The sequence below is a fragment of the Balaenoptera acutorostrata genome, chromosome 6, assembly GCF_949987535.1.
Source record: "Balaenoptera acutorostrata chromosome 6, mBalAcu1.1, whole genome shotgun sequence".
Taxonomy (NCBI): Eukaryota; Metazoa; Chordata; class Mammalia; order Artiodactyla; family Balaenopteridae; genus Balaenoptera; species Balaenoptera acutorostrata.
In genome coordinates this window covers 34,045,341-34,071,991 of record NC_080069.1, presented here as the reverse complement: position 1 = coordinate 34,071,991, position 26,651 = coordinate 34,045,341, and the positions used below count along the sequence as shown (strand labels likewise).

General features: G+C 48.0%; 1 protein-coding gene across 1 annotated transcript in view; it reads left to right on the top strand.

Annotated features, from left to right (window-relative positions):
* The first annotated feature begins 15,961 nt into the window (after positions 1-15,961).
* The window catches only part of LOC130708491 (dihydropyrimidinase-like), a 35,998-nt gene continuing 25,308 nt past the window's right edge, over positions 15,962-26,651 (top strand). The window contains exon 1 of the mRNA XM_057549138.1: positions 15,962-16,219. Within this exon, the coding sequence (XP_057405121.1) occupies positions 15,962-16,219 (258 nt within the window). The remainder of the gene's footprint in view (positions 16,220-26,651) is intronic.

Here is a 26,651-nt window from a genome sequence, read left to right as displayed (position 1 = left end):
GCAGCGGGCTAGGCGTGCAACAGCTTCCAGGAGGCCTTAGTCACTCTTCTGCTTTACTTGAACGCTAGTAAGCTTTTCAGGACTCGTAGACCCCTCGCGGCAGCACTCGTTTCCGTACAGGGACCCTGAGTACCCCCAGGCTCCCCTGGGCTTGCTGGGCTTGCTGGGCCACCCTCAGACCCGTAGGCCATTCAGGGTGGCCCTGCGGAGGTCGAGTGAAGAGTCACACGCTGCACTCTTCCTTGGGCGAGCTAGATATCCCCAGCTCACCAACGGCTTCATGAACACGGTCCTAGCAAGTCCAGCATACCATGGAAATCGTCCTCGTTGCCCTAGTCTAGGCGGTACTGAGAAAAACTCTCTGCTTCCAAGTCCTTCTAGGACCTCATACCTGGAGTCACCGTATCTCTAGGAGAAAGGCAGCTTGCGTTGCAACTTCCGCCACAGCACAGTTTTGTGTGTAACACTTCAGGCTTTTGGGAGAGGCACAGGACCCTAGGAGTCCTAGGGCAGTCTTTCATCTAAGCAGTTCGCTACACGCAGAGCACCTTATGTGGAAAAGTTGAATAAGGGAAGAGCCAGGGAGGTAGCTAGGTCTCTTTTGACCTGCCAGTACCCTGAGACACTTACGCTGCGTGTCAACCTGGAGATGGTGCCTGATGGGACTGGCCTTGTTTTCCCACCTTGAAAGCTCCTCTTATACGCCTTGAAGCTCCCTTTAAAACACTGCTGTTGTCAGGCTTCTACTCATTGCAGGCATGGTTGTGAGAGGGAAAAAGAGGTTACACGAAGAGACAGGGTATTTCAGTTTCTGAGTCAGAGCTCATCCTGTCCTGTTTTATAGCGAAAGGGAAACTCAATGTGAGCCCTCGCTTCGAAGGAGGACCCTGATATGCCATGCAGCGGGCTAGGCGTGCAACAGCTTCCAGGAGGCCTTAGTCACTCTTCTGCTTTACTTGAACGCTAGGAAGCTTTTCAGGACTCCTAGACCCCTCGCGGAGCACTCCTTTCCGTATAAGGACACTGAGTACTCCAAGGTTTCCCTGGGCTTGCTGGGCCACCATCAGGCCCGTCGGCCCGTCAGGGGGCCACTGGCTAGACCTAGTGAAGGGGAACACGCTGCACTCTTCCTTGGGGGAGCTAGATATCCCCAGCTATCGAAAGGTTTCATGAACACGGTAGTAGAAAGTTCAGCATACCATGGAAGTCGTCCTCGTTGCCCTAGTCTGAGCTGTACTGAGGAAAACTCTCTGCTTCCAAGTCCTTCTAGGACCTCATACCTGAAGTCACCGTATCTCAAGGAGAAAGGAGGCTTGCATTGCAACTTCCTCTACAGCACAGTTTTGTGTGTAATACTTCAGGCTTTAGGGAGAGGCACAGGACCCTAGGAGTCCTAGGGCACTCTTTCGTCTAGGCAGTTCGTTAAAGCAGAGCCCCCTGTGTAGATAAGTTGAATCAGGGAACAGCCAGGGAGGTAGCTAGGTCTCTGCTGAGCTGCAAGAATCCACGGACTTTTACACTGCGTGTCACCCTGGAGATGGTGCCTGATGGGACTGGCCTTGTTTCCCCACCTTGAAAGCTCCTCTTATGCGCCTTGAAGCTCCCTTAAAAACACTGTGGTTGTCAGACTTATGCTCACGGCAGGCATGGCTGTGAGAGGGAAAAAATGGTTTTACGAAGAAACCGGGTATCCCAGTTTCTCGGTCAGAGTTCATCCTGTCCTGTTCTCTAGCTAAAGGGAATCTCAAAGTGAGGCCTAGCTTCGAAGGAGGGCCCTGATATGCCATGCAGCAGGGTAGGAGTGCGCAGCTTCCATGAGGCCTTAGTCGCACTTCTGCATTAGTTTAACGGTACTAATCTTCTCAGGACGCCTGCTTCCTTGCGTCTGCACCCGTTTCCGTACAAGCACACTGAGTACCCCCAGGCTCTCCTGAGTTGAAGATCAACATTCAGACACGTAGACCCTTCGGAGTACCCGTGTCTGTGCCGAGTGAAGGGCAGCATGATGCACGCTCCCTCGGGGGAGCTCGATTGCCTCAGCTCACCAACAGCCTCAGGAACACGGTTGTAGTAGGTGCAGCAGGCCATGCAAGTCTGCCTGCTTACACTAGTCCGAGCTGTACTGAGAAAAACTCTTTGCTTACAATTCCTTCTACCGGCTCCTAGCTGAAGTCAACCAACCTCTAGGAGAAAGTCGGCTTGTGGTCCAAGTGCAACTAGAGCACACTTTCGGGTGTAACGCCGCAGGCTTTCGGAAGATGCCCAGGAGCCCAGGACACCTAGGGAATTCTTTCATTTAGGCAGTTGGCTACACGCAGAGCACCCTGCATAGAAAAGTTGATTCTCCAAGGACCCAGTGAGGAGCTAGGTCTCTTTTGACCTCTTAGAAACCACAGATACTTCTGCTGCGTGTCAATCTGGAAACAGGACCTGATGGGGCTAGCCTTGTTGTCCCGTCATGAAAGCCCCTTTCATGCGCCTAGAAGCTAACTGAAAAACACTGTTGGTGTCGGGCTTATACTCACGACAGGCATGGCTGGGAGAGGGGAAAAGAGGTTTCACGAAGAAACACGTAGTCCAGTTTCTGATTCAGCGCTCATCCTGTCCTGTTCTCTAGCTAAAGGGAAACTCAAAGTGAGGCCTAGCTTCGAAGGAGGGCCCTGATATGCCATGCAGCGGAGTAGGCGTGCAGCAGCTTCCAGGAGGCCTTAGTCACTCTTCTGCTTTAGTTGAACGCTAGTAAGCTTTTCAGGACTCGTAGACCCCTCGCGGCAGCACTCGTTTCCGTACAGGGACCCTGAGTACCCCCAGGCTCCCCTGGGCTTGCTGGGCTTGCTGGGCCACACTCAGACCCGTAGGCCATTCAGGGTGGCCCTGCGGAGGTCGAGTGAAGAGTCACACGCTGCACTCTTCCTTGGGCGAGCTAGATATCCCCAGCTCACCAACGGCTTCATGAACACGGTCCTAGCAAGTCCAGCATACCATGGAAATCGTCCTCGTTGCCCTAGTCTAGGCGGTACTGAGAAAAACTCTCTGCTTCCCAGTCCTTCTAGGACCTCATACCTGGAGTCACCGTATCTCTAGGAGAAAGGCAGCTTGCGTTGCAACTTCCGCCACAGCACAGTTTTGTGTGTAACACTTCAGGCTTTGGGGAGAGGCACAGGACTCTAGGAGTCCTAGGGCAGTCTTTCATCTAAGCAGTTCGCTACAAGCAGAGCACCTTATGTAGAAAAGTGGAGTAAGGGAAGAGCCAGGGAGGTAGCTAGGTCTCTTTTGACCTGCCAGTACCCAGAGACACGCTGCGTGTCACCCTGGAGATGGTGCCTGATGGGACTGGCCTTGTTTTCCCACCTTGAAAGCTCCTCTTGGGCGCCTTGAAGCTCCCTTAAAAACACTGTTGTTGTCAGGCTTATACTCATTGCAGGCATGGCTGTGAGAGGGAAAAAGAGGTTACACGAAGAGACAGGGTATTTCAGTATCTGAGTCAGAGCTCATCCTGTCCTGTTTTATAGCTAAAGGGAAACTCAAAGTGAGCCCCCACTTCGAAGGTGGGCCCTGATATGCCATGTAGCGGGGTGGGCGTGCAACAGTTTCCATGAGGCCTTAGTCGTTTTCTTGGTTTAGTTGAACGCCAGTAAGGTTTTCAGGACTCCTAGACCCCTCGCGGCAGCACTCGTTTCCGTGCAAAGAACCTGAGTACTCCAAGGCTTCCCTGGGCTTGCTGGGCCACAGTCAGACCCGTAGGCGCGTCTGGGGGCCCCTGGGTAGGCCGAGTGAAGGGTAACACGCTGCACGCTTCATTTGGGGAGCTAGATATCCCCAGCTACAGAAGGGTTTCATGAACACGGTTCTAGAAAGTCCAGCATACCATGGAAGTCGTCCTCGTTACCCTAGTCTGAGCTGTACTGAGAAAAACTCTCTGCTTCCAAGTCCTTCTAGGACCTCATACCCGGAGTCACCGTATCGCAAGAGAAAGGCAGCTTGCATTGCAACCTCCACTACAGCACAGTTTTGTGTGTAACACTTCAGGCTTTTGGGAGAGGCACAGGACCCTAGGAGTCCTAGGGCAGTCTTTCATCTAAGCAGTTCGCTACACGCAGAGCACCTTATGTGGAAAAGTTGAATAAGGGAAGAGCCAGGGAGGTAGCTAGGTCTCTTCTGACCTGCCAGTACCCTGAGACACTTACGCTGCGTGTCAACCTGGAGATGGTGCCTGATGGGACTGGCCTTGTTTTCCCACCTTGAAAGCTCCTCTTATACGCCTTGAAGCTCCCTTTAAAACACTGCTGTTGTCAGGCTTCTACTCATTGCAGGCATGGTTGTGAGAGGGAAAAAGAGGTTACACGAAGAGACAGGGTATTTCAGTTTCTGAGTCAGAGCTCATCCTGTCCTGTTTTATACCGAAAGGGAAACTCAATGTGAGCCCTCGCTTCGAAGGAGTACCCTGATATGCCATGCAGCGGGCTAGGCGTGCAACAGCTTCCAGGAGGCCTTAGTCACTCTTCTGCTTTACTTGAACGCTAGTAAGCTTTTCAGGACTCGTAGACCCCTCGCGGCAGCACTCGTTTCCGTACAGGGACCCTGAGTACCCCCAGGCTCCCCTGGGCTTGCTGGGCTTGCTGGGCCACCCTCAGACCCGTAGGCCATTCAGGGTGGCCCTGCGGAGGTCGAGTGAAGAGTCACACGCTGCACTCTTCCTTGGGCGAGCTAGATATCCCCAGCTCACCAACGGCTTCATGAACACGGTCCTAGCAAGTCCAGCATACCATGGAAATCGTCCTCGTTGCCCTAGTCTAGGCGGTACTGAGAAAAACTCTCTGCTTCCAAGTCCTTCTAGGACCTCATACCTGGAGTCACCGTATCTCTAGGAGAAAGGCAGCTTGCATTGCAACCTCCACTACAGCACAGTTTTGTGTGTAACACTTCAGGCTTTGGGGAGAGGCACAGGACTCTAGGAGTCCTAGGGCAGTCTTTCATCTAAGCAGTTCGCTACAAGCAGAGCACCTTATGTAGAAAAGTGGAGTAAGGGAAGAGCCAGGGAGGTAGCTAGGTCTCTTTTGACCTGCCAGTACCCAGAGACACGCTGCGTGTCACCCTGGAGATGGTGCCTGATGGGACTGGCCTTGTTTTCCCACCTTGAAAGCTCCTCTTGGGCGCCTTGAAGCTCCCTTAAAAACACTGTTGTTGTCAGGCTTATACTCATTGCAGGCATGGCTGTGAGAGGGAAAAAGAGGTTACACGAAGAGACAGGGTATTTCAGTATCTGAGTCAGAGCTCATCCTGTCCTGTTTTATAGCTAAAGGGAAACTCAAAGTGAGCCCCCACTTCGAAGGTGGGCCCTGATATGCCATGTAGCGGGGTGGGCGTGCAACAGTTTCCATGAGGCCTTAGTCGTTCTCTTGGTTTAGTTGAACGCCAGTAAGGTTTTCAGGACTCCTAGACCCCTCGCGGCAGCACTCGTTTCCGTGCAAAGAACCTGAGTACTCCAAGGCTTCCCTGGGCTTGCTGGGCCACAGTCAGACCCGTAGGCGCGTCTGGGGGCCCCTGGGTAGGCCGAGTGAAGGGTAACACGCTGCACGCTTCATTTGGGGAGCTAGATATCCCCAGCTATAGAAGGGTTTCATGAACACGGTTCTAGAAAGTCCAGCATACCATGGAAGTCGTCCTCGTTACCCTAGTCTGAGCTGTACTGAGAAAAACTCTCTGCTTCCAAGTCCTTCTAGGACCTCATACCCGGAGTCACCGTATCGCAAGAGAAAGGCAGCTTGCATTGCAACTTCCACTACAACACAGTTTTGTGTGTAACACTTCAGGCTTTTGGGAGAGGCACAGGACCCTAGGAGTCCTAGGGCAGTCTTTCATCTAAGCAGTTCGCTACACGCAGAGCACCTTATGTGGAAAAGTTGAATAAGGGAAGAGCCAGGGAGGTAGCTAGGTCTCTTTTGACCTGCCAGTACCCTGAGACACTTACGCTGCGTGTCAACCTGGAGATGGTGCCTGATGGGACTGGCCTTGTTTTCCCACCTTGAAAGCTCCTCTTATACGCCTTGAAGCTCCCTTTAAAACACTGCTGTTGTCAGGCTTCTACTCATTGCAGGCATGGTTGTGAGAGGGAAAAAGAGGTTACACGAAGAGACAGGGTATTTCAGTTTCTGAGTCAGAGCTCATCCTGTCCTGTTTTATAGCGAAAGGGAAACTCAATGTGAGCCCTCGCTTCGAAGGAGGACCCTGATATGCCATGCAGGGGGCTAGGCGTGCAACAGCTTCCAGGAGGCCTTAGTCACTCTTCTGCTTTACTTGAACGCTAGGAAGCTTTTCAGGACTCCTAGACCCCTCGCGGAGCACTCCTTTCCGTATAAGGACACTGAGTACTCCAAGGTTTCCCTGGGCTTGCTGGGCCACCATCAGGCCCGTCGGCCCGTCAGGGGGCCACTGGCTAGACCTAGTGAAGGGGAACACGCTGCACTCTTCCTTGGGGGAGCTAGATATCCCCAGCTATCGAAAGGTTTCATGAACACGGTAGTAGAAAGTTCAGCATACCATGGAAGTCGTCCTCGTTGCCCTAGTCTGAGCTGTACTGAGGAAAACTCTCTGCTTCCAAGTCCTTCTAGGACCTCATACCTGAAGTCACCGTATCTCAAGGAGAAAGGAGGCTTGCATTGCAACTTCCTCTACAGCACAGTTTTGTGTGTAATACTTCAGGCTTTAGGGAGAGGCACAGGACCCTAGGAGTCCTAGGGCACTCTTTCGTCTAGGCAGTTCGTTAAAGCAGAGCCCCCTGTGTAGATAAGTTGAATCAGGGAACAGCCAGGGAGGTAGCTAGGTCTCTGCTGAGCTGCAAGAATCCACGGACTTTTACACTGCGTGTCACCCTGGAGATGGTGCCTGATGGGACTGGCCTTGTTTCCCCACCTTGAAAGCTCCTCTTATGCGCCTTGAAGCTCCCTTAAAAACACTGTCGTTGTCAGACTTATGCTCACGGCAGGCATGGCTGTGAGAGGGGAAAAATGGTTTTACGAAGAAACCGGGTATCCCAGTTTCTCGGTCAGAGTTCATCCTGTCCTGTTCTCTAGCTAAAGGGAATCTCAAAGTGAGGCCTAGCTTCGAAGGAGGGCCCTGATATGCCATGCAGCAGGGTAGGAGTGCGCAGCTTCCATGAGGCCTTAGTCGCACTTCTGCATTAGTTTAACGGTACTAATCTTCTCAGGACGCCTGCTTCCTTGCGTCTGCACCCGTTTCCGTACAAGCACACTGAGTACCCCCAGGCTCTCCTGAGTTGAAGATCAACATTCAGACACGTAGACCCTTCGGAGTACCCGTGTCTGTGCCGAGTGAAGGGCAGCATGATGCACGCTCCCTCGGGGGAGCTCGATTGCCTCAGCTCACCAACAGCCTCAGGAACACGGTTGTAGTAGGTGCAGCAGGCCATGCAAGTCTGCCTGCTTACAGTAGTCCGAGCTGTACTGAGAAAAACTCTTTGCTTACAATTCCTTCTACCGGCTCCTAGCTGAAGTCAACCAACCTCTAGGAGAAAGTCGGCTTGTGGTCCAAGTGCAACTAGAGCACACTTTCGGGTGTAACGCCGCAGGCTTTCGGAAGATGCCCAGGAGCCCAGGACACCTAGGGAATTCTTTCATTTAGGCAGTTGGCTACACGCAGAGCACCCTGCATAGAAAAGTTGATTCTCCAAGGACCCAGTGAGGAGCTAGGTCTCTTTTGACCTCTTAGAAACCACAGATACTTCTGCTGCGTGTCAATCTGGAAACAGGACCTGATGGGGCTAGCCTTGTTGTCCCGTCATGAAAGCCCCTTTCATGCGCCTAGAAGCTAACTGAAAAACACTGTTGGTGTCGGGCTTATACTCACGACAGGCATGGCTGGGAGAGGGGAAAAGAGGTTTCACGAAGAAACACGTAGTCCAGTTTCTGATTCAGCGCTCATCCTGTCCTGTTCTCTAGCTAAAGGGAAACTCAAAGTGAGGCCTAGCTTCGAAGGAGGGCCCTGATATGCCATGCAGCGGAGTAGGCGCGCAGCAGCTTCCAGGAGGCCTTAGTCACTCTTCTGCTTTAGTTGAACGCTAGTAAGCTTTTCAGGACTCGTAGACCCCTCGCGGCAGCACTCGTTTCCGTACAGGGACCCTGAGTACCCCCAGGCTCCCCTGGGCTTGCTGGGCTTGCTGGGCCACACTCAGACCCGTAGGCCATTCAGGGTGGCCCTGCGGAGGTCGAGTGAAGAGTCACACTCTGCACTCTTCCTTGGGCGAGCTAGATATCCCCAGCTCACCAACGGCTTCATGAACACGGTCCTAGCAAGTCCAGCATACCATGGAAATCGTCCTCGTTGCCCTAGCCTAGGCGGTACTGAGAAAAACTCTCTGCTTCCCAGTCCTTCTAGGACCTCATACCTGGAGTCACCGTATCTCTAGGAGAAAGGCAGCTTGCGTTGCAACTTCCGCCACAGCACAGTTTTGTGTGTAACACTTCAGGCTTTGGGGAGAGGCACAGGACTCTAGGAGTCCTAGGGCAGTCTTTCATCTAAGCAGTTCGCTACACGCAGAGCACCTTATGTAGAAAAGTTGAGTAAGGGAAGAGCCAGGGAGGTAGCTAGGTCTCTTTTGACCTGCCAGTACCCAGAGACACGCTGCGTGTCACCCTGGAGATGGTGCCTGATGGGACTGGCCTTGTTTCCCCACCTTGAAAGCTCCTCTTATGCGCCTTGAAGCTCCCTTAAAAACACTGTGGTTGTCAGACTTATGCTCACGGCAGGCATGGCTGTGAGAGGGAAAAAATGGTTTTACGAAGAAACCGGGTATCCCAGTTTCTCGGTCAGAGTTCATCCTGTCCTGTTCTCTAGCTAAAGGGAATCTCAAAGTGAGGCCTAGCTTCGAAGGAGGGCCCTGATATGCCATGCAGCAGGGTAGGAGTGCGCAGCTTCCATGAGGCCTTAGTCGCACTTCTGCATTAGTTTAACGGTACTAATCTTCTCAGGACGCCTGCTTCCTTGCGTCTGCACCCGTTTCCGTACAAGCACACTGAGTACCCCCAGGCTCTCCTGAGTTGAAGATCAACATTCAGACACGTAGACCCTTCGGAGTACCCGTGTCTGTGCCGAGTGAAGGGCAGCATGATGCACGCTCCCTCGGGGGAGCTCGATTGCCTCAGCTCACCAACAGCCTCAGGAACACGGTTGTAGTAGGTGCAGCAGGCCATGCAAGTCTGCCTGCTTACAGTAGTCCGAGCTGTACTGAGAAAAACTCTTTGCTTACAATTCCTTCTACCGGCTCCTAGCTGAAGTCAACCAACCTCTAGGAGAAAGTCGGCTTGTGGTCCAAGTGCAACTAGAGCACACTTTCGGGTGTAACGCCGCAGGCTTTTGGAAGGGGCACCCGGAAACTTTTCTGAGTGATGGAAATATCTTCTATCTTGATTGTGGTGGTGGTTACATGACAGCGTGTTTCTGTCAGAATTCATAGTACTGTACACTTGAAAAGATGGATTTTGCTCTATGTGCTTTACTTTAATTTTTGTTAAGAAATTAAATATATAAAATGCATATTCAAACCCTCTTTGGTCTGTGTAGCAAAGTCCAAGTAATTTTTTTAATGATTTACTCTTGACTCTTAAAAAAATAAAACTTTCTCAAAATGAAATCTCAGAGATGGTGGTTTCTGCACTCTCATGTTCATTGCAGCATTGTTTCCAATAGCCAAAACATAAAAGTGTCCATTAACACATGAATGGATAAAAATGTGGCGCATATATATATATAGTGTGTGTGTGTGTGTGTGTGTGTGTGTGTGTGTAAAATTAATAAACAGAAACCTCAATCAAATACAGCTGGGAGACCAGAGGGGGAGCTCTCACCTCCTGCACCTATAGCAGAGCCCCACAGGAATAATGACTCCTCCTCATTCCTGGCAAGGACTCAGCCAATGAAAAGCCATGGACTCTTTGTTTACTGTAGCCCTCCCTGCTTCTGTTTCCCTCTCTTAAAGCCTGTTCCTTCCTTTGCCCAGTGGCTTGCCATGGCTGGAGACCCCAAATTGCAATCCTTTGCTGATCCCAAATAAACCCATCTTTGCTGGAGAAATATCTGGCAGTCTATTTGTTTCAGGTCAACAAATGGAATATTATTCAGAAAAAAAAAGAAGGAAATCCTGCCATTTGCAACAACGTGGATGGACGGTGAGGATATTATGCTCATAGTGAAATAGATCAGAGAAAGACAAATACCACATATGATCACATATGATCTCACTCATATGTGGAATCTAACAAAACCAGACTCATAGAAACAGAGAACAGATTAGTGATTGTCATGGGCAGGGCTGTAAATGAGTGAAGGTGGTCAAAAGGTGCAAACTTCCAATTATAAGATGAATAAGTTCTGGGGACTTAATATACAGCTTGGTGACTAGAGTTAACAATACTGTGTTGCGTACTTGAAAGTTGCTGGAAGAGTAAATTTTAAATATTCTCACCACACACACGTACACAAAGTTGTAACTACGTGAGGTGATGGATGTGTTAACTCACCTTATTGTGGTAAACGTTTCACAATATATGCATATATCAAATTATTACATGTACCCCTTACACTTACACAGTGTTATATGTCAATTACATCTCCATAAAGCTGGAAGAAGTTCTTCTCAAGATCAGTAAAATAATTTCATAAGCTTGTGGATCTCACATTTTAAAAAGTGAAACTATTAATAAGAAGAAAATGCTAGAATAGAGAAATGAAACAGTTGGTTTTGCTAAAAATAATATCTAACAAGCACTATGCTATGGGCTTTACATGAATTATCTCATTTAAAGTGTACAGCCCTTAATGGGTTGCTACCACTATTCAAAAAACGAACAAAACAAACAAAACAAAACAAACAGACAAAAGAAAACAACAAACCCCCCCCCCCAAAAAAACCAAGAGGCTTAGGACCATTAAGAAACTTAACCAAGAATCCACAGATGTGGACTTCCCTGGTGGTGCAGTGATTAAGAATCCACCTGCCAATGCAGGGGACATGGGTTCAATCCCTGGGCCAGGAAGATCCCACATGCCACAGAGCAACTAAGCCCACAAGCCACAACGGCTGAGCCCGCGCACCACAACTACTGAAGCCTGCGTGCTCTAGGGCCTGCGTGCCGCAACTTCTGAGCCCGCATGCTGCAACTACTGAAGCCCACGCACCTAGAGCCCGTGCTCCACAACAAGAGAAGCCACTGCAATGAGAAGCCCGTGCACTGCAACGAAGAGTAGCCTCGACTCGCCGCAACTAGAGAAAGCCTGTGCGCAGCAGCGAAGACCCAACACAGCCAAAAAAAACCCCCAAAGAATCCACAGATGATAGGTGATAAAACCAGAACTCAAATCTAGATCAATTTGGCTCCAAAGTACAAGCTTTTTAATTTTACTTTATTACATTTTTTCTAATCAAGGGGGCGCTTCCTCTATTTCCTTGAGTATTATTTCACTGCTGAAATATAGTTTGCTAGGAAAGCTCAAAATAACTTGGAAACCGTGGCACAGTACGCATGAGGTCAAGGGGCAAGAGAGTTTCTGGAAGCATACATTAGTGCTGCTGGCAGAAAGGGCAGAAGAAACCTTTGAGCCGAGCTTGGTGCTTCTAGGCCATCCCTTGAGAAAGCAGCGTCTTTTTGTTCAAGGGGGGACACTGATAGGCACTGTCATAGGCTGAATTACGGGGCGCGAAGATACCCAGATATCTTTCTAGTCCTTGGAACCTGGGAAAGTTACCTTACATGGCAAAAGGGACTTTGCAGATGTGGCAAACTTAAGGATTTATTGAAATGAAGAGATCATCCTGGATTATCTAGGTGGCATGTCCTGAAAGTTTTCCCCCAAGGCAGGTCAGTATTGGTATATTAGATCTGGACTCACTAAATTTGTTTGTTACAGGATGGAGCACTTTTTTTAAACCCTCATGACATTAGTTATCTGAGCAAAAACATAGACCAGCTCCCCAATATTTAAATAACAATCTGAAGCAGCTTTGCAGCCCCATGTCAGAAGTGCTCGAGGTATAAAGAGTGATGGATGTAGGAGTTCATTCCGGGATTACGCTCATCCATTTACGTAACCTGAGGCCCAAATGCAGCCAGGATTTGAACCTGGCTTTAGAGTTTGGACTCACATAATGAGTAAATTACAGGTTCCGGAATGAAAGGCTTACCTCCAGCATTTACTGTTAGGTGACCTTGAGCAGGTCATTTTACCTCAAAAGGCTCATCTGTTAAACAGGGAAATAGTATTTAGCTCAAAGAGGTGTTGCGGAGGACGAAGTAAAATAAGGCATGTGAAGCATTTGGCCCAGTACTGACTTGATTCAAGTACTCAATAAACCTTAGCTCCCGATGCTGGTATTGTTATTCAGGGCTATTATTTCGTCTTTCTGCCTGGGAGGTTCAGGGAAGAGTGCCCTCTGGAGTTGTGCAGTGGCCAGCTTTCTCTCTCTGGTCCTACAGAGACCACTGCCGGCTGCCAGAGAGAAAGATGTTGTCCCTGCTCATGACCGAAAGGTCCCACCAAGCATCGTCCCCCCATGACCTACATCTGGATTTACACTCTGTGCTTGGCACCCTTTCCTAGCACATCCCCTCTGCCTCAGTGGAGGGACCAGAAATAAAAGAGCCCCAAATCTAGAAGGCAAGTCCTTCTTGGTCTCCATTTCACTTATCTAGACCTGAGAAGAGTTTAGCTCTAGGACTATGCCAGGCACTCCGTGGATGGGCATCTTGTCCCTGTTCACAGAATCACAAGACTTTTAAAAGTGCAAAGGCTGGGTCTTACGAGCTCTTGTCAACTTAGCTCCTCATTTTTCAGTTGAGGAGAGAGAGGCCCTAAGAGTAAGTGGGTTGCCCAGACTCACACCAGAAGCTTGCATCAGAGCCAGGATTAGACGCCTAATTCCCATCCATGCTGCCTACCTGCCTCTCCTATCGCTGATTCAGGTAGAACCTCATCACCCTGCCAGGGACTTTGATCCCAGCGAGGGTCAGGGGACTGGGGCTGCCCAGAGCCCCCAGCTGGGGCGCACTGGAGACGCCCGGCTCTGTCCCCTCTCTCCTTGCTCACTCTGGCTCACACACCCTCGTTGTCTGCTCTTTCTGCCCCACGGACAGCTTTTCCTCCAGAGGAAACAATACCCTGAAATCCCCTCAGAGCCACAGGGGCCTGGAGTAGGAGTGGGGGTGGGTTAGGAGAGTAGGGAAAGCAAACTCAGTGACTCCAGGGCTTCAGAGGACTGAAATACACCTGGGCCTGGTGGCTTTGTTTCCCCAAAACCCTGAGCTGCTCAGTGAAGGAAGTCACCCTTTTCTGCTCTGCCTTTCTGTCCCTTTAGACCATCAGTCAGGGCTGGGAAGGCCTTCCTTTCGAATTGCTCTCACCTACACTTCAAAGTAGATATGTTTCTGTGGGTTAAGCTTTCACAACCTTTGTAACCCTCCTTTAAAATGAGTCCTCTAAGGAGTAATGGGTCCTCAGACACACTTTGGTATGTTAGTTAATCAAACTGATTCTTTCTCCAGCAAGAAGAAGGCAAAACAGCAGGAGTCTTGCTTCCCGCCTTCCTCCAGTGCCAAGATCATCGTGTCTGGGATTACTTCTTTCATGCCCACTGAGGGCCCGTGTGTCTGGGTGCAGAGGTGGCTGAGTAGGGCAGAGAAAAGGGAGGTGAGGGGTTTCTGAGGACAAGCTTCCCCTCTGAGCACGTTTGCTCGCCTCCCACCCGGCAAGCTGGTGGACGACATCCGGCATCTAGACATGCCCAGCGTCTGGACAGTGGTGGCCAGAAAGGGGGAAGACACCTTCTTTCTGCGAGCTGGCTTTTCTCCTTAAACTTACCCAACACTCTCTTCTGTGCGGTCAGTGAATCTCAATGAGCTATTTCCTCCTGCTTCAGTGACATTCTACAAATCCCCTTTTCTGATCAAGTTTGAGTTAATTAAATGTGGAGAGTTTATGCTGCATTGTGTTACAGGGCATTTTGTGATATAAAGTGTCTGAGATAACGAAACCTTTGAAATCATCATCTGAGCTTCAGAAAGGATGTCACAACCACCCTGACACCCAATCTTACTTTCCTAGAGTGCTGTTATGTGTGTAGCTTGGTAGAGTTGCATATTTATTATTCTTCTTTTCATCTTTACACAATGGTCTTTTGACAATAATTGCATAACCTTCTTGGGCTTCTTATTCCTGGCTTGACAGCCAAATCTATGGCACTTTATTGATGTTTCCTAATTTTTAATCATTTTGAGGTTTGTGTGATCTGAGACTTGAGGAAATTTGATAATAATAACACCTTGCATTCCACTATTAAAAATGCCATCTCCGAGGTCACATGTGACCGACCACCTACTCCCCAAACTCGAAGTACCTTCCCATCCTCTGTCAGTTGATGGTTGAAAAGGACAAAAGAACCAAAGTAAACCAGCTGAAGCAAACACTGGAGAGTCTGAAAGAGGGGACATCAGGCATGGCTGGTTCCAGGAGCACCAACGGTGTCATGAGAACCCAGTTCCTCTCCATCTCTCCTTCCTGTTCTCTGTGTTGGCTCTGTTCACAGGACTATTCCCTTGTTGTCTTTTACTCCCTCCAGGATTCAAGTCCAGCAGGAAAGAGAAAGCCCCTCATCTGCTCAACCTAACACAAGTTAGGATCAGCTCTCACTGAGCACAGTTAGTCTTCTTGGGACCCGTGTCATCCCCGAACGCATCACCGTGGCCGTGAGGACTTCCTGCTGTGATTGGAAGTGCTTAGATAAGCAGATCAGTCCCAGAACCGGAGGTCCCATCAGTTCCACCCAGGCGAGTGTTCTGAGAATGCACGGGGAGGATTTCCTGCTAAAGAAACTCCAGTGACTGTTGGCAGAACGAGGAAGAGAATAGACGATGCAGCAGCATGCGTCCACCACGCTCCCCACGGCATTCGATCTCGGTGCTCTTGAAATCCCGCATTGCCGTCTTCCCCCATGCAGGGCTCCCCGAGCTCCCTTCTCTCTCACGGCTCCTCCTCTGCCTTCTCTTCATCCTTCTCACCTGGGAGGAAGGGGGTGGTCCACAGCTGTCCAACCCTATCCCCTCAGCTTGACCACGTGGAGGTCACACTCAACTTGCCATCACCTTCTTGGCGCCTTTATCCAGCTGTTCCCTCACCCAGAGCATCGTCCCTCTTCCCACCCCTCCTCTCTCCATGTCCACGTCCTCTGCGTCCTGCTTCAGATACCTCTTTGTGAATCTTCCATAGCTAATTTCCTTCAAGGCAGAAATAAACTCCCCCTTTCCTCTCAACTCGTATCTTTAGCCTCTCTCGAAGGTAGAATTTTCTGGTTTCTTTATTGTTATCCATTGAAATATGTATGTGTGTCACTGTTGGCTCTTAGCTCCTTGACGACGAGAATGTCATTTATCTTTGTTCCTCACATAGTTAAGAATATTTAAAAGGAAATCCAGATCAAGTGGTTCTTTGGGGCGTGGGTATTTTCATTGCTGCTGGTGGTGTCTGTCTCCCTCCCTTCCTCTCTCTCTCTGCCTGTCTCTCTGCGTTTTGGTACAGACACACTCTTCATAAAGGGAAGAAATGAGGTGGATTTCTTTCCCCAAAGTGCCTTTTCTTAGAAAGGAAAACAAACGTCCCTCATCTTTAAAAGTGCCTCCAAGATTTTTCCCTTCCAATGACTGGAAGGGAAAAAATCTCGGTGTACATCCAGGGTCTGGACATACACCTGGATTCAGGTCGGCGGAACTTTCAGGTCAGAACCCCGCTGACCTCTGCGCCCGCCCCAGCCTTTCGCGCAGGCCCAGCCCCCCGGGGGGTGGAGCCGCTCCTCCCCCACCCCCTCGCAGCGGGTCCTTGGTAAACCCGGAGCCGGGCCAGAGCGCCCGCCCCGTGCCGCCGGAAGGAGGGCAGCTCCGCAGCGTGTGCGCCCCTCGCCATGGCGGCGCCGTCGCGGCTCCTGATACGCGGTTGGCGCGTGGTCAACGACGACTCCTTGCAGGTGGCCGACGTGCTGGTGGAGGACGGCGTGGTGCGGGCGCTGGGGCGCGACCTGCTGCCGCCCGGGGACGCGCCGGCCGGGCTGCGGGTCCTAGACGCCGCCGGCAAGCTGGTCTTGCCTGGCGGCATCGACACGCACACGCAGTTCCCCTTCATGGGCTCGCGGTCCGTGGACGACTTCTACCAGCGCACCAAGGTACCCGCCTCGCCGCGCCCTGCACCCCGGGACGCCCGCCGAGCCCTCAGCCGCCTCTGAGGCTGCCCCCCGGGGTCTGGCCGGGCCGGCTCGCGCCGGCGTCGCGCGGGGGCCTGAGGGGGCGGGAGCGAGGCGCGGGGGCCTGAGGGGGCGGGAGCGAGCCTCGGGGGTCTGAGGGGGCGGGAGCGAGGCGCGGGGGCCTGAGGGGGCGGGAGCGAGCCTCGGGGGTCTGAGGGGGCGGGAGCGAGCCTCGGGGGTCTGAGGGGGCGGGAGCGAGGCGCGGGGGCCTGAGGGGGCGGGAGCGAGCCTCGGGGGTCTGAGGGGGCGGGAGCGAGGCGCGGGGGTCTGAGGGTGCGGGAGCGAGCCTCGGGGGCCTGAGGGGGCGGGAGCGAGCCGCGGGGGCCTGAGGGGGCGGGAGCGAGCCGCGGAGACCCGAGCGGGGTCAAGGCGCCCACGCTGAGCTTCCTTCTTCTAGGTGGCCCTCCTCGGTGGCATCAGCCCGGCTTTGGCCAAGCCGGGCGCCCCCTACTCACTTTGGGTATTTGTCTGGTTTACGGCAGCCTATTCCCGCACCCTCGTTTCTCTGCACCCCTCCTCCCGAACCCCTCTTTTGCACTGGGTGTTCTGTGGAAGTCCACAAGTCCTCCATAAAATGGATAGACTCTTTTAAGTCGACACTCCCAGACGTTTGTCCCCATCATCCATCCCCAACCCAAATCGAGTGAAAAATCCATTCACCCGGAAGTTACTGCCGTCACTCAAAAGTTGCCAGTGCGCGGAGGGTGATGGTGATGAGCCCACGCGTCCACAGTCTTTGCCTCCACCCACCAGCCGAAAAAGTACGACGCGGACAGGGGTTTCCTAGAGAACTGTTGCAGGAACGGTCTCCCAGCGCTCGCACTTGACCTGTCCCCACCCCTCCTCCGACGTGCTTGCCCCGGGGACATTAAACACAGACCCTGATTCTTGCAGTTTGAGCACCTGCATCTTTACTGATGGTGTAGGAGGGTCAGATCACAGGTCCCCAGGTGAGGGAGGCTTGGGTTTCTCTAGACACAAAGGCCTAGAGGCTCAGTCTATGAAAAGAACCTTAAATGGATCTTCAGAGCTCCCGAAACCAAGATCAGGAGATGAACAGGGCAGCCTTACAGGAACGTAAAGTTAAAACTGCCCGCAGCACTTTGGCCGGAGCCAAACCTACACCCTCCTTGAGGCTTGCGTTTGGGGATGTGGTGGGAGCAACGGCTCCTTGCAAAGTGGAAGTATCGATACCCTTAAGGTCTAAAATGTCACTCACGGATGCGCGGGTTTTTTCCTCGTGGGCCACGCCCTGGTGTGTGTGAAACAGATCGGGCTGTTTAGTGCAGGTACAGGCTGCAAACACTTTCAGAGCAGTTTTGAGGCTATATCCGTTACCCAGCCGATTTCTAACCGTTTTCCTCTCCTTACACCTCTCTCCCTCCACGTTCCCCAGTCCTCTATAGACCAGAATGTTTCACAGAAAAGAGAACCATCTGACCCAGAGAGAGGGGTCTGGGGCAGGCTGCTGACGCCAACATTTGCAAAGCGTCCTCCTATTTACTAATTATCAACCTTTATCATCAGGCCAATGGTCAAAGTCGTTTGTAGGAAGGATCGTTATCTGTTTTGAAGAGTATTCATTTTTCTCTCTTGCTAAAACGTGAAATTTGCTAAATTTCATTGAATTTATGTTGACATTTAAAATACGTTTTTTAGATATCCAAGCAATACACGATTATAGACAATTGGAAAAAAATAATAGGAAAGTAGAAAGAGGAAAAGTATTACCCATAATCTCCCAGTCAGTGACAACCCACGTTTTGGTGTATTGTCTTTATGGTTTTCATATGCTTTATTTTACATAATTGAGGTTGTATTGTGCATGTGTGTATGAATGTGTGTACCTGTATTACAAAAGTTTTGTAACCTGTTGTATTCAGTTATAGTACATGCACTTTCTGTTATCACAGACTCGTCATTCACTAAGTGCATTGCTGATGGCAGGGCATTCCATTGACACCCCCGTTTGCCAAGTGGGGACCTGCTGCTATGGCTGACCATCAAGTCACCAGACCCACTAGCGTTATTCCCCCTTATTATTTCCCTTTCTCTGATCAGGGTTCCAGATGAAGCAGCCAAGAAGAGGGGTTAGAATGTTGCCAGGGCAGGACATTCCTTCTCATTCTCAAGTTTATCTGTGCATGCCCCAAGACCCTGGGAGGTGGTTCTTAGTTTTCTATCTGTTCTTGGCCATTCTGGGATTCCAGTGTGGAGAGATTTACGGTTCCATACTTAGAAGGCAGGTTTTTGTAGCATATATATATATATAGTCTGTTCTCACCATTTGAAAGAACTTACTCACCAGTTGATTCTGTAGGCGTTTCTGTACTTAAAGGTTGTCAAAACATTAAAGGAAAACATGTTTTTCATGAGCTTAGGATCACAAGCGGAAAATGATATGGCCCGAGATAAGGTCAAAGATTTAGCAAAGACTAAATTCACGTGGAACATTAAACAGTACTCACAAAAGGGCCAAGTTGCAAAAGTCTACTGCAAAATTGGTTGGTTGAATCCCAGGACATCCCCATCCCCCAAACAGATGAGGCTCCGTAAAATGGAACCAGCCAGGTAAATACAGATAAACATGAGCATTAAAGTATTGGCCTGAGTTCTGAAAGAAGGGCATTGTGGAGTTATTTTGTCTTCTTTTCTAGAGTCTTCACGATAATTCCCAAGGCAATGTTGATGGAGTTTCTGGTTTGGGGAAACAGGGACAAAGAAGTCTTTTGTAAATGCTCATCATATTATATACCAAACTTGAAAAACATCTTATGAATACTGTTAAGTAACATTTACTTTATCAAGTCTGTGCTATGTACTAGACACTGTGCTAAACTGTGCATTGTCTTCCAACAATCCCAGGTGCCATTGTCTACTCTTCGCAATTGAAGAAACTGAAACTTAAGTCACTTGCCCAAGGTCGCACACCTGGTAAGTGGTAGAGTGGCTCTTCAAATTCAGGACTGCCTGCCATCCCTAGAGCTCTTACCTACTAGGTTCTCTTCCTTTCTGAAATGATGATTGAAAAAAAGTCTAATGTTTAGATTCGTCAGAATGGCAGTAGGTAGATGAAAAAGCTGTAAATGTAAAGTGTGTGTTACTGTGAGAAGTCTTTTGTCAAAGACAGAGCAAAGTCATCTTTCAGAAATACACTAGGCCTTCTTTACCTTCCCGACACTGGAGGCAGTTAAGGTTGTCAAAATAAATACACATCTCATGGTGTGGGTTTGTGAGACATTTATACGTGCATTTATAGCCACATCATCCCTAAGGCTACAGAAATGGGTACCTTAAGTACAGAAAGCCATAAAGTAAGAACGATATATCATGCTTTCAGGAGATGGGCCCCAAAAGGTTAGATCAATAGCTGTGTGCTTCCTGCAAGCATAATGCTAATCATTTATAATATCTGACAAACAGAAGGGATACTATTTGTGGTGGTCTATGTATTGATCACTAGATTGTGATGGACCCCAGTTTTAAAAATGAAATATAGGTCAACCAAAGGTTACATATTTTGGAAATCTAATTTGTGTCAGAGGTAGGTTTAAAGCTTATAATTGATTTAGTTAATTACAGGTAAAAGCTTTCCATCTGATGTAAGTAATGGAAATAGCGTTCTGCTTTAAAGAAATCATATTTCATTTTGTTGGTCTAGACTGGATGTACAGTGGTCTTCCAGTAATTCAGTATCCATCGTGAAAGACAGTGGGATTTTTTTATTCAAATGGGTATTGAAAATTAGATAAACTTGAAGGAAATACGACTTTGCTTTTACTACATCCTGTGATAAGAGAATGAATTAAAAGGACTTGGCCAGTCTTCAAATATATGTATTTGTATTCAGACATAGATACAGCTTGGCGTGGGTGGACTCACATTGAAAACCTGGCAGCATCAGTAGCTGGCAAAAGGATCTTTTTTTTTTTTTTTTTAATTGAGAAAATGCAGAACACTTTTTTTTGTAAAGGACAAAAAGTCCTCAAAATTATCAAGAGAGAAAATTATACTTTGCTCTGGAACATTTTGGTAAAATGCCATGGAGGTGATTACTTATAATAAGGCAGTGGAAGGTACATGATTAAGCACATATTTATGGTTGTATTTATAGAGCTTCCTCACCTGGTAGAAGAGCTGTGATTCAGAGAGCTTGGTTACAAACCAAATCCCTTTTTTTGTTTCTTGCTGGTGCTCCAGGATGGTTTTCAGAAGCTGTGCATGCTGACTGCATGACCTTGGGCAAGTCACTTCCTCTACTGGTGTTGTCAGCATTTCCGTATCTGTAAAACAAGGCAATAGTTAGAACATCTCGGATTAAATTTTTTTTCTAAGTAATGAAAAATACATATATTTATCGTTCAGGAAAATGCTGGAGCATTATATTCGCTGATCATACATAGTTGAATGAAGACACTGCTTTTTTTTTTTTTTTTAAAGGAAAATACAGAAGAGTATAAAGAAAAATAATATATAAATCATCTATAATTTCAGCATTTTGCTTTTAACATTTTCCTTTCAGATTTTTCTTTTTGGGCGCACATATAAACATTTTTCCTTCTACTAAATGGTGCGTACACTTTGGAATCAGCCTTGTTCGTTAAACCTTTCCCCCACGGCCTTCACTGTTGTCAGAGAACGTGATTTCTGTGGCCTGTTGACATCTCCGAGGCTAAGTCCCAGATCTTTCTCTCTGGTCTTGTATCTCTTCCGCATCAGGCTTCCATTTCTGCCCATCGACAATGAATGTCCCACAGGCGCCTCAAACTTCAAGTGCTCGACCCATTTTTCATCCTCTGTTTCCCCAACTGTTAACAGCTCCACTCTCATCTTGTTCGTGTTGGACATTTTGGTGGTTTCCAGCTTTTTTGGCTTGTGCATAACAATGTTGTGACGTAATTCATCACTCAGATTCCTGATGATTGACGTAGAAATCACCCCTCAGGGTGAAATGCCTGGGCCAGTGAGTGTTAGATCCATCCTAAAGGAGTCTAACATACATCCAAATTGCCTTTCAATTTATGCCCCCCTCACAGCAGTACATCCTAATTCCCATCTCACTGCATCCTAGCTAATTGTGGATATTGACTTTTTTAAAATCTATGCTCATTTAATAGGAAAAACATAGAATTTCATAATGTTTTTAAACAAGCATTTCTTTAATTGCTTGTAAGGCTGAGCTTTGAACATTCTTGTGTTAATAACTTCCATGTTCCAGCTGTAAGAGTGTATAATTCTGTCATTTCCTTCAGTGGCTATTTACTGATTACAAAGTTAATCTTTGCACTAATCAGAGGAAGAAAATAAAACCATCTCAAAGATTAATTCGAAACCACTTGACATTAAATAGGGCTTTGGGCCTATTGAAGGTATTGTGTGTTAGGAATCCTTTCACTGAATTTTACAGAATCTGGGACTTGCCTTCTTTCAGTTTTCATACTTGAGTTTTGCAGGCTTTTCACTTCCACTGCTTGTTTTCTCCCCCATTTATCTGGACTGCATGCCTTCAGTGTCTGACAGGGGTAGTCAGGATTCAAGGTTTCCTTGACGTTGCTGTCGGGAAAGAAAAATTTTTCCTCTAACCTCTTATGTTTAGTTTTTGGGGGCCCACAAATTAAACTGACAAAAGACAGATTCACAAGAGAAAAGACTGATTTTTAAAATTCATGTACATTCAGTGCAAGTTCACAGAAAAATGTGCTTCAAGGAGGCAGTTAGAATTTGGGGCTTCTATATCACCTTAACAAGGGAAGGGGAGGGGAAGAAGGGCACTTACGGAAAAGCAAATGACTTTTAGGAAAGACCAGTGGGTTCTTAGGGGAATAGATGGAGATACGATAGTTCATGACGAGGTCTATTTAGGTGCAGTGCAGGCTTCTAGTCTCAGGTGGTAAGAGTCATCTTCCTGGAAAGGCATTTATGACAATTCAGTTCTTTTGAAAAGCTGTGCTTTTAGGCAGGTAAGGGAGTTCAGGAAAAAAAGCCTATTCTCAAATGCCTTCAGCTCAAAATGATTTTTATGCCGCGGTGGCACATTCTGGACCTTGTCACTGCCGTCTAATATGGAATAACCTTAAGCTAAGGAATTTTCAAGTTGATAGTTATGTTCCGTGAATTCAGTCAACAAATAGTTCTTGGGAACCCACTACGAGCCAGGCATTATGGTTGGGGTTATAGAGATGAAAACTGTGGTCTTTGCTCGCAATGGCAGACAGACTGGAGGTATAGGGGGTTCTAATTTATCTTGGCTTTAATAATAAATTCTATACAGTGGACTTTTGGACTTGTAGACTTAACTTGGACAATTTGTGACTATTTTTGAGTGAACAATTTTTGATCTGGCATTTCCCCTTGTGCTTAGTAACCATTTATAATTGCTGGCATCGCTGGGCTGCATTTCCAATAGGTGAGCCTCAGCAACTCCTCAGAGCCTTCTCTTCAACACCGTTCTGTGCTTTTTCTCAGATGTCAAGTGACAGTTGAGGGAGGACACTGCAATTTTTCTGTTATGCTTCATTGCATCTAATAGAGGAATTTCATGTTATAGTGATAGTCATGCGTTCCTGAGCCCTGAGGATCTGTTCACACGTAAAAGCTTAAAATAAACCATAATCTTTTTTTAAAAACAGGAAATTATTGGAGGCATAGATATAGAAATAGGCTATAATTCTGTTCTGTTAAAAGTCCTCGTTAACGCTGATGAGGTAATGGGCTTGGGACAAAACTGAGCGTTCAGCTTTCAAGTGTGCTCAGAGTCTACATTCTACAGTAACATTTTCATAGAAGGATTTCAGAAACCACACAGCCAGGGCTAGCAATATTTTTGAGAAACAAAATCTCACATGAATATGCAACTTGCGCAGCTTTCCCACTTTGCTGTTGGAAAAGTGAACCATCTTAATTCTTCCATCTCATAATTTCTGGGAGACATTCATTGGCCTCTCTTCCTTTCTTCCTTCAACATTTAAAGAGTATTTATGTACCAGGCACTGTAACAGACACAGGGCCTATGGAGATGAAACTACATCAGCTAAATCAGAATATCTGGGGGGCAGGAGAAAAGTTCCCTAGACCATACCAGTGTGCAACCAGGGTTAAGAGTCGCTGGACTAGGTAGAGTGGGGACAGGGAGAGAAGAGTATGGGTGACTTGTCTCTCTGAGGTGGAAAGGAACTCAGATCATGCAGGGCTTTATGGGCTGTGTAATAATTGTTTTCTTCATCCTGAGAGCAGAGGGAAGTCAATAACAGATTGGAAGTGGCCCAGACTAACTGGTCTAGTCTAGTCAGAAGATGAGGGTGGCACAGGGCAACGGAGGTGCAGACGCAGGAAGTATGGAGACTCATGGAGTATGTAGGGGAAGGGATAGGTTGCTGATGGATTGGATTTGGGGATGTAAGGAAGGGAACAGGTAGACGTCAAGGGTGCCTCTGGAGTCTGTGGTTTGCACAGTGGGATGGGTGATGGTGTGATTAATATTTCACATTTGGGGAGGCAAGGAGTGTGGAGAGGCACTGTGGAGGACATCTTTACAAAGCTGGATATGCTTCTAGAGTTGGAACGTAAACTGGGATCATGAAGTTTGTTCTCGTAAGTCTTAGTGACTATGAGAAATCTGAAAATTCAGCCACGTGTTTTTCTCCCTAAGGCTCAAATGTACTGTTGGATTTCTTTTTGTTTTATTTGGGTCGAGCAGGTCCTCTGATCAATTTTAGTGAAACAAAGTCACTTGTTCTAGGATGAGCTTAGAAATGAAAATTCAGTGACCCCATAAAAGGAAAGAAAATCCTTGGGATGCTTTCAATAATGATTTACAACCTAATACAGTCTTAAATAAAGTCTTGTGTTCTGTCATATTATGACCCCACTGTTGGTTAAGAGTTTATCCCAATTTATGTTCTATCACGTTTTCACCTAAGACAGCACATGCTCTTTTCCCCTCAAGACAAGGTTTTAGACAAATTGGAAGGTTTTCAAGGGAGAACAGCCAAAGTAATTAGGAGCTGAAAGAACTGATTTATGAGCCAAGATTAGAAAAGGCAAACGCATTTTGTTTGGCTAACTGACAAATTAAAGGAGAAGTCAATCAGCAATAAATACAAAGGAAACAATTAGGTTTTATATAAAAATATGAAAGAAATTTTCACCCTTTACTGGTTCTTCCTCCCCTAAACTCTCTTCATTCTTCAAATGTTGATCCTGGTGAACATTTTGTGAAGTGAATCTAGAAGCATCTGATGTTAAAAGCAATTCAATGAATACTGAAAATATCCAAGGTGAGCTAGGAATGAGATGTTCTGATGAGTTGGTTTGCTGGATAAAGTTAATTATCCCATGGCTAACAAGTGTGTGGAGGCCAAGAAGCACTGATATGGGCCTTTCCTTGTAACTCTTCTAGGGGCGCATTATTTCAATGGCAGCTGTCGCAGTGATGAACATCACATGAGCTTAATGAAGTTGCGTCTCATTTGTGAATTACAATTTATAATTTGATGGGACTTGTTTTGTTTTGGTATGGCTTTGGGTTTCCTAAATGCTTGATTCATTTTACCAACCTATGCCTTTCTCCAAGTAATGATTCACTGATGACCTGGGGCAACAGGCTGGAAGTCAGATCACACTAAATGGAAGATGGGATAAGGGGGAATGGCCTGCATAGGGTTGAGGCCCAGAGTAGGCTGAATGTAAGACCTCTTGCTCAAAGCTGTATCCTCCTCCATGTTCCCAATGAGGATTTACCAGCTGTGAGACCCTGGAGAGTCATTTGACCTCTCTGAGCCTCATTATTGTCAACTGTAGAATAAGAAAAGCAATTTCTACCTCTCAGGACTATAGCAAGGCTTCGTTCAATGAGCTAACGTGTGTAAGATGCTTAACCCAGGACTGGGCATTTGAATAAGCTCTTCTTTCAAGAGGCAGATACTTCCCGGGAGGGGCAGGTCTCCTTCACAGCTCCTGGTGTCCCCTCTATTTGGGATTATAGAACTGCAGCTCTGGCACGTGGCTCCCTGGATCCAGTGGAAAGAAGGCAACGTTTCAGATCTTGAAATAATAGGGATTTGAGATAACTTTGGGCAGCCAAGGGACCCTGGATAACCAGAGAGAACCGAAGAGGCAGGAGGAAGAAAGAGGTTCCAAGGAGGCTGGGGCGCTGACTGTCCGGCCACTGTTTGCCAGGTCCCAGGGTAGCAGCCAGGATCCCTGCGGCAGGTGGATGGATAAAGCCCCAGGGGTTTGGAAAAAGACAGGTTCCGTTTTCAATCCATTGCCTAGGATTGGCCCAGGCTATCCTGTCCCAGGCACTATACTTTTTCTAGATCTGTTCCCATTTTGAGGGTGAGGAGAAGGAGGAAATTAGGGAGGAGAAACAGAACAAGAAGAAACCAAAGAAGACAAGTGGCTGCTCCTTTACTGTTCATTAGGGAGATAGAGCATTTGTGATAAATCCTTATTTATGGGCTTTTTTTTTTTTAAAGTTACCTTACTTTAAATTATTAGCACCTTTAATTATTGTTTATTTATTTATTTATTTATTTTTGGCTGTGTTGGGTCTTCGTTTCTGTGCGAGGGCTTCCTCCAGTTGCGGCGAGCGGGGGGCCACTCTTCATCGCGGTGCGCGGGCCTCTCACCATCATGGCCTCTCTTGTTGCGGAGCACAGGCTCCAGACGCGCAGGCTCAGCAGTTGTGGCTCACGGGCCCAGGTGCCCGGCAGCATGTGGGATCTTCCCAGACCAGGGCTCGAACCCATGTCCCCTGCATTAGCAGGCAGATTCCCAACCACTGCGCCACCAGGGAAGCCCTATTTATGGGCTTTTAAATGATAGCCCCAGGAATTTCAATTTGCTGTAGTTTAAAAAGAAAAAAAAAAAAAAAGTGGCCATTTGACCATCACATCTTCAGTCTCATAAGAGGCCCATCGATGTTGAACTACTTAATTTATATGGCATATGCATGCATACCTGGATTTGTATCACATATATGTAAAATCTTTATTTTTTCTTCTTTTGAAAGTTAGGCTTTGTTATAGAAAATGTAGCAACTACTGAAAATAAAATTTAACTGGAGGAAAATTAAAAGGATCTGTAGTCACTCCACCCAGAAACAGCCACTGGTCAGACCTGTTTTGTTTTCTTGCTAAGGGTTGGTATGTTCTGGAGCATGTTGCCATGGCGTCTCTCTCTCTCTGGTTATTTCCCCTGACCTTGGGACCCCTCTGGCCTCCTCTGCAAGGTGACTGCCACATCTTTCTCCTGCGTTTGAGTGCTCTTCTGCATCGGGGCTGCGTTTCTCTGTCTGCAAACACACAGAGTGGACATGTGCCTGAGCACCTCATGCTCAGGGTGCTCTCCGCAG